Source organism: Clytia hemisphaerica, unplaced genomic scaffold, assembly GCF_902728285.1.
Source record: "Clytia hemisphaerica strain Z4C2 unplaced genomic scaffold, Clytia hemisphaerica genome assembly, whole genome shotgun sequence".
Classification (NCBI taxonomy): Eukaryota; Metazoa; Cnidaria; class Hydrozoa; order Leptothecata; family Clytiidae; genus Clytia; species Clytia hemisphaerica.
In genome coordinates this window covers 413395-423140 of record NW_027103794.1, presented here as the reverse complement: position 1 = coordinate 423140, position 9746 = coordinate 413395, and the positions used below count along the sequence as shown (strand labels likewise).

Sequence of the window (9746 nt, the reverse complement as noted above, 5' to 3'; positions counted from 1 at the left end):
ATGACCATTCTTAATAATCCAGTTTGATTGAAGTATTCAGCGTTTGACTAGTGTATATGTATAAGAATTGCGAAGCGATCCAGGCAAGTCACTCGATTCGCAAGTTGCAAGCAAAATATTTACAGGGTCACGCACTAGAAATTGCAAGTTAAAATAGATTCATAATCAATTCGTAAATGTAAACCCCGCGAAACCCCAACAACTGCTCAGGTTCAGGAAGACCGAGCATCTTTAGAGATACACTCAAACACTTCAGGTGTACAAACTTACGACGTTTACTTCTACGGATTTGAAGAAAATTATGATTTTTTTCATGAATCGTTGTGAAAAGTTCAATAATCATTTGTCCACCCTGAGCCTTGAGTATTTTTATTTCTTAGTTTTTGTTTTAGTCTCGTTTTACTTCCGGTTTCGAACTCCTTGCGTTGCGAACTTTCGAATCTTTCTAATTTTAAATTTCGAACGTTCGAAAAAAAATAACATTCGAAAACTTTTCTCCTAACATAAACACCCCTGTGTCATAGACCCACTGGAAAACTTGGCAAAAATTTCGACCTCTCTAGCCTCTTCAAAAGGTCTTCCTTGCAAAGAGCCCAGAGAATCAAAAAAAAGTTAAACAAACTTTAAACATCACTGGCTTATTGAGACAGGGATGTGAAATACAGAGGATTTCAAGACTAGAATTTAATAGAAATAAGTTGACTTATGTAGTTTCAAAATTCAATAACCATATTAATTAGGAATATTGTATCATTGCATCGTAAATTCTGAAAAATTTTACAAAGTTCTGAAATCATATCTAAACTATTAGCGCTGTAAAATACTGAGATAAAAATAAAGAAAAACCAGATAAAAAAACTGAGATATAGAAAGTATTCTTCAACGATTCTACTAAGTAAAAACTCTAAATTTTACTGGCTGTGATTTTTTTCAAAGAAACTCTTATCTTAAGTTTGCTGGAGGCAAGTACTTGGCAGTCTTTTACCCTCTTACTCGAGTTGTTGACAAACAGGAGCAAACTCTTCACATAAAAAGTAAAAAATCTGTGACTTTTTTCTAGGCTGTAGCACAGGACTTCAAAACAATTAAAATGCATCCATAAACATAATGTCATGTTTTGTCGTTGTATTTCGAGATTTTACAAGCCATTAATTACCATTATCAGCAATATAATCCTTTATAATACAGTCACATGTCAATGTTCTATATCTCTGACCATCGTAGTAGGGGGAATTTTGTTCGATTTTTTGGAATCGCTTGACTGTTTTGTTAGAAGCACTTGTTATACATTTTTGGAAAGCTAAGGGGTAGGGGAATCGAAATTACTATGTTTCCAATTTTTTTTCGGACACTTTGGTGTGATTTTCGGACAAATATGACGGTCTCAGGCAAAAATCATAGGGTTAAAAATTAATGAAAATTTTAGCTCGAGAAAACGGAGACCTGTTGTATATTTTTGGAAAGCTCTCAAAAAATTAAGATTAGAGATATATTGCAAGTATAGGTGATTTCTGTACCTAACTCGAGATATTAACCCTTGAAAACCGTGTTTTTCAGCCAGAAACAGCTATTTTGTCCAGTTTTTGCGCTTTTTGAAGCTCAATATCTCGAGTTAGGTACTGAAATCACCTATACTTGTAATATATCTCTAATCCTAATTTTTTGAGAGCTTTCCAGAAATATACAACAGGTCTCCGTTTTCTCGAGCTAAAATTTTCATTAATTTTTAACCCTATGATTTTTGCCTGAGACCGTCATATTTGTCCGAAAATCACACCAAAGTGTCCGAAAAAAAATTGGAAACATAGTAATTTCGATTCCCCTACCCCTTAGCTTTCCAAAAATGTATAACAAGTGCTTCTAACAAAACAGTCGAGCGATTTTACAAAATGCCCTCTACTATCGATGCGTATTCATAAAAAACAAACAACCAAAGATCCCACATCATCGTATCGAGGGTTGGTCAAGCCAAAATTTCATAAACAACGACAAACAAACATTTCTCCTTCCACTGAATAAGTGGAGGAATAAATTCTTCCAGGTTAGCCATATCCAAAAGCGCAGAATATTTTTGTTCCCATCAATTCAAAACATACAAAAAGTCCAGTGATGCTCACTTCAACATACTACCAAGATTCAATCTAAACCAAAAGGAATGGCTTTCCCACCATATGTATACAGTTCATTTCTTCAGCTTAGATCCTCTTCTTGCAATGAAGCGACAACTCTGTTGAGCCTTGCCTGTCGATGAAAGAATAAAAATTCCATCTTCTTTCTTCTCATTCCGCAAGTTCCTCTTCATCAAGCACCATCTCTTTTCAAAACACCAATTTATCTTTTCAAAACAATAAATGTTTGTTTGTTGTTTTAGTCAACATTCGAATTTGGAAAAGTTCGAAAGCCCTTCGAAAGACTGTGCTCGAGTCAATGCAATGACTTCTTGTAAAATGAGCGCCATTTGAACGCTTCTTGAACGCTTCCAGCCCGCGCTGATTTTCCGATCTCTTCTTTAGATTTCCTAATTTAAACCTTAAGGAGATAAAAACAAGGCGCATTTAGTACCGGTAACCACGCGTATTATCTCCGTAGCTTTTAAGAATTGGTATATCTAAACGCACGAGGCGACACTTTTTGAAAAAAACGAATTTAACCATCCGTAATTCCAGGTCTCTCCGCCGCGATTCTAGGTTTGATCTAAGGAAGGGCGGACGGCTTTCTCAATCATTTCTGCGTTTGAAAGATTGGATATATATAGTAATTTTTCATTTGCGCTCCCCAGCGTAGGTGAGATTTAAAGGTACATATACACGATAGCAAAACTGCTTCGCTCATGTATATTCGCTTCGCAACAAAGCATTCAGGACTTTTTTGTTTCAAATTTGTCATCTTGGTAACTTTTTGTTTTAGATATTTAATAGTTGGTTCTTGTAGGAAGAGTGGTGTGTTACGTTTTTTGAAGAGAGAAAGAAACATGAAGTTTCTTAGCATTTTTGGAATTTTCCTTCTAGTTTCTTCAGGTAAACCTTCTTTAGAATTAAATTTTTATCACATAAAACGATACAGAGCGTTCTTGAACAGTCCTTTAATAATTGACCCCTTTATCAACTATCGTACCGTCAACTGCTCTAACTACTTGGGATGATTGGTTGAAACATGGGACTCTGTTGCATATCTGGTCTGTATTTATTCTCACTACACTGTAAAATCGAAAGAGAAATCGTGTATTTTTAAATACACCGTTCCTTGACTCAAATCAAATGGTGGCCGTCCCATGTTTTGTCAGATAGTCCCAAGTTAGAGCAGTTGACGGTAACTTGGTGTAATGTCAACATCCTTCATCTAAAATGCGGAGACCCTTTTTAATTAAGAGCTGAAAATAAGAGAAATGTCAAAACTATTTTTCTTTGCTTAGTGATCAGAGAGGAAAAAACCTTTTTCAATCAGTGATGGGAAGGATGTCGGAATTAGATGAGGGATGTTGATATTAGACCAACATAGGGTAGTTTAAGAGTGTCTAAGAAAGTATAGGATTGTATATCAACGTTCTTGAATGCTCCTAATCGTTCTTATTGAGCTAGATATTAACCACTAGAAACAAGGGGTTGAGCGTTCACAAACGTTCCTGGGTGATATAGAACGTTATTGAATTTTCTGAGACATTTCTGACCATTATAAAACATTCCTGTATACTCTGGAATGTTAGAGAACAATCAAAGATGGTCCAGCAAATCAAGACCACTCAATTTCATTTCGCTTGTGATGACACTTTTTGTCTCTTAGTAGCAGCTATATTATAAAAGACAAATCAATTCCATAGTTATCAGCAAAAAGTAGTAGTAATTATTTATTTAAGAGACCGTCGCATTCTCCTAAAAAACTATTCTAAAAGGGTTTTTGGTGAAGCTAGGAGAAGACAATCGAAGTGATTCAAAACTTGCTTTTCCCAATTCCTAAATTGTTCATTCTATTTCTTTCAAAAAACTCAAAAATTATCTTCTATTATATACAAAGGACAAAAACTACATCTAATTTTGATTTGAATTTTCATCACAAGAACCATACAATGAAAAGTTGAAATTTCCAGCTTTAATTTGTTTTAGCTACTGTACCATTTTAAACTCAAAAGCAATACGAAAGACTATAAAATATTAAGGCCCATAATTGTGAACTAGGTGAATTAAAAAAGTAGTGTATATTATGTATTGTTATTCAGTGACATTGACAAATACCAGTTAGCACTTTTGATTAAAACTCTTTTACTTTATTACAGCTCAAGGAAATTGGTTGAGCAATCTTTTCACTGGTTTAAGTGAAGTTGTCGATGATGCAAAAGTCAAAGAAAAAATGGATACTTTGGGAAGTCATATCAAGAAAGTCAGCGGAAAAATTGTAAAGAATTTCAAAACTGACTTGCCAAATGTGAGAGTTTTATCTTTCAAATTTATCTTTTAGATTCTATCCCCCTTTTTTAATAATTTCCACTTGCCTTGTTTTATTGTACAATGTAGCAGGTTATCGATCATTTTATTAACATATTACACTTCATTTTAAAAGGTATTGTAACTGATTCATTTTGCCTCCATGTCTTTCAGAATGATTGGGTTGAGGTTACCAAGGATTATTTACAAAACATAACATTTAAAGATATTCTTCAAGAGGAAGGAGATGAAAAAATGGAGGAACTTGTCGAAAAATGGAATCTCATTCTCCAAGAATTGAACAACCCAGAAAAATTTGAAACTGCTGAAGCAATGTATAAGAAAATCAATGGAGATCTTAAAAGTCTCTTACCAAAAAAATTATTTAGACAATGGAAGAAAAAGGTTCACAATATTGCAATGAAAATCAAACAAAGTGTTCAGGCTGAAATGAAAGGTATGAGTGTTGAAATTTTAAAGAAACAAGCCAAAAAATGGGTTGAACCAATCTTCATGCAACACAAAGAAAACATTGAAGAGGAAAAACAAATGGTCAAAGGTAACTTTTTAAAAGAATCTGCATTATTTTCAATTTTTTCAACTCTTTTTCCTTGATAGCTTTCTCTGATTTCGTTGGAAATTCATTGAAGTTAAATTTTGCCAAAGTGTGAAGATAACATTTGATAACGTTTGATAACGTTTGATAACACTGGTCAGTTGTCTATCTAACTTAAGCTTTCCATAATCATAAACTTGAGATTATAGTTTTTCCTCTCTTAGAAGCTATCAAAGCAGCAAATGAGGAACTTATGGGGAAAGCCAAAGAAGCTCATGAAAAAGTCGTCCCTGTATTGAAAGGAACATTTGAAGATGCAAAGGAAATGAAAGAAAGCCATGGTAAGAAATTTTCGAAAACATTATAAAAAAGTTCACTTTTTCCCATTTCAAAAAAAAGTCTCTAAGATTGATCCACTCTTCAGTAAGATTTAATTAAATTTGTACTTATCCAATGAAAGTTCGAAGCTAACTTTGGCTATCATTCATTTCAAAATACTGGATTTTATTCAAATATGATGCAGCCTTTTTTGTCTTTTTGACAATTATCAATATATTAAAGGTTTTGTTTTGATTGAAGGTTCCAACGATTCCGAGTTTGCAATATTGCAGAAACACTCACGCATGTGCACTAGCCAGGCATTAATATGTGCATGCATATAATGTAGAAACAAGTGCGACAAGATTAGAAAGAGTTTTTTGAAATGTAAATTTTTAGTAAGTGTTTACAAACGCAATAGGATGTGAGGTCATATCTCGAAACAATATTCGTTCTTTCATTTTGCTTAGAGGTTAGCGTTGCGTAAAGAAGTAGCTTTTATCTATCTGACTCAGCACGGAAGTGTCGCCCTTTCTGTGGCTTTTTTTACCCCCAAATATTGTCTTTAAGTTATAGCAGAGAATGGAATGATTGCTTTAAAGTCAAATAGTCCCAATCTTTTTTCCCAATCACATTTCTAAAGGTTTTCTATTTTTAAAATGAGGAACAACTCTTTTGATATCGTAAAACTAAGAAGGTTTTGTTTTGAAGGAAAGAGCCATGGGGTTTTTGGAGACAAGTGTTATTCATAAAAGCTAAAATGAAGCAAAGATTATTTTTAAGATGTTTCAATCCACATGGGGTGGAAATATGAATAATTGATAAGTGTTTCAAATAATAACTGGGATTCTGAAACTGCGTTTTCTTGATTCTAACAATACTATTTATGGAAATATCATTTTCATAAAATATTGATGTTTTCACAAATTACAATGGATTGTCAATGCTCATTCACTTATTGAAAATATCCAACAGTTCAAATAAAACTAACACCACATTTCCATTTTCAATCCAATGCCAATCTTTAAAGTTTTATTATTTTTAAATATTTTAAGTAAATACTCAAAAAATTCTGTAATACTTTTAATCATTAATTATTGTGCTCAAGGTCTTAAAAAGTCAACCAAAAAAGCAATGTGTAGAATGATTTATCTGTCCCATATTAGGGATAGAATTTTTTTATCTAAGTTCAAGGTTCTTATTGTTGATGCCAATTTTAACTTATTTTGATTGCCATTTTGATCTATTCCACATTTTAGAAAGCAAAATCCAGAAATGGTTGGAGAAGACATTCACCAAACCACATCATGCATCTCGATGGTTGACCAAAGATTCTTTGAAAGAAATCCGCAAACAATACCCAGGATTCCCTGTAAAGAAAATCAAGTATGAAAAAAGTTTTTTTGTAATTGACTTTTACTCGATCCAGTCCATATTTTATGCCATGTAAAGTCTGCAGTCTTCTAGGTTAACTAGTCATGATAATCATTGTTCTGATTTTGCCTACAGGTTTTCAACTACGAACCTAGCTCTAACAAGAAATTAAAATGGCTACAAATTTTCTTGAATTTGTTGATTTTCAATGCTTCAATTTATATTTTCTAACACATCTCTCTTTTTTTCTGTAGGAAATTGTTCAAGAAAATGGCCAAGAAAAACAAGAAGATCATTGTTGTCACTGTAATGAAGATTCGTTATCTTATATTTCTGTCCTTTTTCAATTATATCAAATTTTGTTATCATCTATTTTCAACCAGACCTATTAAATTGTGCGGATAGACTCCATTTTAAAGGAAATTCTAATGTGAAACTCACAATATCTTGACAAAATCTGTTTACTTTTTTTGGGGGCACCCGGTATAGTGTTGTCAATGATTGATCCCATCTTCTATCTTAACACAGTGCCGACGTTGTGGATTTAACTTTATAGATTCCAACTTATTTGCCAGACTTCTTTTGTCAGATTTATCATTGAATTGATTTATTCTTTAGAAACCAATTGAGACCAAAATTGAAAAAGTTACCAACAACGAGATGGACGAAGAGAAACTGAGGAAACTTGCTGCTTTGACACCACAAGAACGTGCTGAGTATGAAAAAGCTGAAGCTGAATGGGAACAACGTATGTTGCAAGAAGCAATGAAAGTGAGCGAAAAAATGACCATGGTTAGTTTACACATTTTTTTCATAAACAACTTCAATTTTCTGATCCGGTCTGGGGTTGCTTAGCATTCTAGCTCATTTTCTCACCCCTGATATTATATCATATTTAGGCCTATTGGGTCAAGAGTAATTATTTTTTTGTCGAATGTAGTTTTATAATCAATTGATGCAGTAGTCAATCTTCATGTGTGCTGAGGAGTCCCAATAAGGGCAGAATGCATACACCTGCTCTGCCACCCAATGAGTGAATATAGTTGGACAGAAATTCTTAATTTTGTCACATATATATAAAAGGATACTGGTAGATAGTCAAATACTGTAATAACTTTTTTTTTAATGTTTCGTACAGAAGAAAGAGAATGGGGAGAAAAAACCAATGATGACTGGCAATGAGAAATGGGAAGATGAAGAGGATGATGAGGATGATGAGGATGATGAGGATGACAAAATTAAGGTGCAGTGGAATCTTTTTTATTGGAACCTCTTTTACTCGAATGTCTTCTTAGCTTGGACAAGTTTTCTCGTCCCTATAATTAACAATACCTTATAAGACCTAACTGCATATCTCGAAATCTCCTTAACTCGAACAAATTTGTGTTCACTGTGCCTGTTCGAGTTATAGAAACTCCATTGTATTTTGATTTTGATATCCCTAAATGACTGATCAGGAGGCTATTGTTTTTTGCCTCTCAAAATATAACCAAATGTAACCATTAAGCATAATATCTTTAGGAGAAATCTACTAGCCTAACTAACTATAATCTATTTAGCTAATAATGTTCTCTTAAAGTGTACATATTTTGAATATAAATTCTTTGTTGTATTTTCAGGTCACCAGCCCCTTGGGTAAGGCATTTACCGAAAAATTGGCTGCAGAAGAAGAAGAATGGTACGGATTGAGAAAGAAGTTGAAAGCCATGTTGTAAATTGGTCGCACCTTTTACTTCATGTGGCTAATTGGTCACATTTAACCTTTTTCTATATGTCGCCACATCCTTTTCTATGATGTTTAACACTGAGAAAAATGGTTTTAGATAAGAGTGCTGCATATGCAGATATTGTGTATAATGAGTAATTCTGATGTCTACAGTTCTACTTTTTTGAAATTTCTTTTTGAATAAGTATATTTTTAATTGTTTATTATAAAGTTTGGCACTATGTTTTTCTGATCATCTTAGGTTGATGGTTTTTGAGAAAGCCCTCATTTTTTTCTGGCGGCTTATCTGTCAGGCTAATTTTACTAACTTAAAAGCTAATTTTAGAAAGAACAAGAAACTGTATGTTTGGCAGAATTATGAAGCTAAGCTTAAATGTTTTGTATTATGAAAAAAAGCCAGCATCGATGTAATCGTCAGTATATTTTTAAAAAGTTTTGCACGTTTTTTTATGAAATGTTTTTGATATCTGGTAACTTATTATTTTTGTTATTATTTTTTATCACTGTAGTTTTTGTTAGATCTTAGCTTTCTTAAGTTAATTATTTTATGACGCTTTTAGATCATTTTTCCAGTGCCCATCTATCCCCCCCCTTCAATACAATGATCTTGTTCAACTAAGTGTAGAGTTTTGATGTGTTTACCTTGTCCTATTAAAATTGACAACTCGATGTCTAATGATGGATACATTTATTGTTTCCATTTCATTTGAAATAAGTCAAGTTTTTATTATAGAGAGGCCTTAAAATACTTGACCCTGTATTTGGTCAATTTCCACATTTTTTAATCATAAATTCTTTTTCTAAACCTACAATGGTTTTACCCCAAACGTGCCCATTATTTTTTGTTATGTTTTATTTACTATTCTTTATCATTTTTAACACATGTGTTTAATAGTTTTTTTTTCACCAAAGTCTTTCTAGTTTCTGATATTTAAGTTCTACTCCAAATGTCCTTCATCTTGCCCTGGGATATTGGAAGGTTGGCTGTTTAAGTCAATGCATTGCCCTCTTTTGACGTCAATGCAATTGTCTTCTTTCTAAATCTGAGATTTATCTTCTAACTTTCTGCCAAATTTCTACCCATCCTAACATTGAAATAGACAGGACAGAAAATGGGCTGTCTAAACTAGAGCTAAGTCTCTTGCCTTATGTATGGTCTACCCCAAAGAAACTATAACATTATAAACAATTGAAGGATTTTTACGTCATAACTTATTTGGCACTCCTTTCTTACGGAGTTAAAAATTGTATTCAGAAGGTGTTACCTAGTGGCTTAAACTGGATTAACACATTTGATCCAAAAAAACTATTTGTCAGTGTTTCGCAAGCTGGCAGGCAATATAAACCATAGTAG

The 9746-nt window shown here is 33.1% G+C and overlaps 1 protein-coding gene across 1 annotated transcript; it reads left to right on the top strand.

Moving 5' to 3' along the window:
- The first annotated feature begins 2858 nt into the window (after positions 1-2858).
- On the top strand, positions 2859-9523 carry LOC136806293 (uncharacterized protein PF3D7_1120000-like). The gene is made up of 9 exons (XM_067062850.1): positions 2859-3017; positions 4271-4419; positions 4593-4977; positions 5199-5315; positions 6552-6678; positions 6921-6972; positions 7285-7458; positions 7805-7909; positions 8286-9523. The coding sequence occupies exons 1-9, from the start codon at positions 2972-2974 to the stop codon at positions 8379-8381; spliced, it is 1251 nt and encodes a 416-aa protein (XP_066918951.1). The 5' UTR covers positions 2859-2971; the 3' UTR covers positions 8382-9523.
- Positions 9524-9746: the final 223 nt, after the last annotated feature.

Coding starts and splice junctions, on each gene's coding strand:
- LOC136806293 (XM_067062850.1), top strand. CDS start 2,972: ATGAAGTTTCTTAGCATTTTTGGAATTTTCCTTCTAGTTTCTTCAG. Junction 6,679..6,920: donor TTCCCTGTAAAGAAAATCAA/GTATGAAAAAAG, acceptor TTTTTTCTGTAG/GAAATTGTTCAAGAAAATGG. Junction 6,973..7,284: donor AGAAGATCATTGTTGTCACT/GTAATGAAGATT, acceptor TTTATTCTTTAG/AAACCAATTGAGACCAAAAT.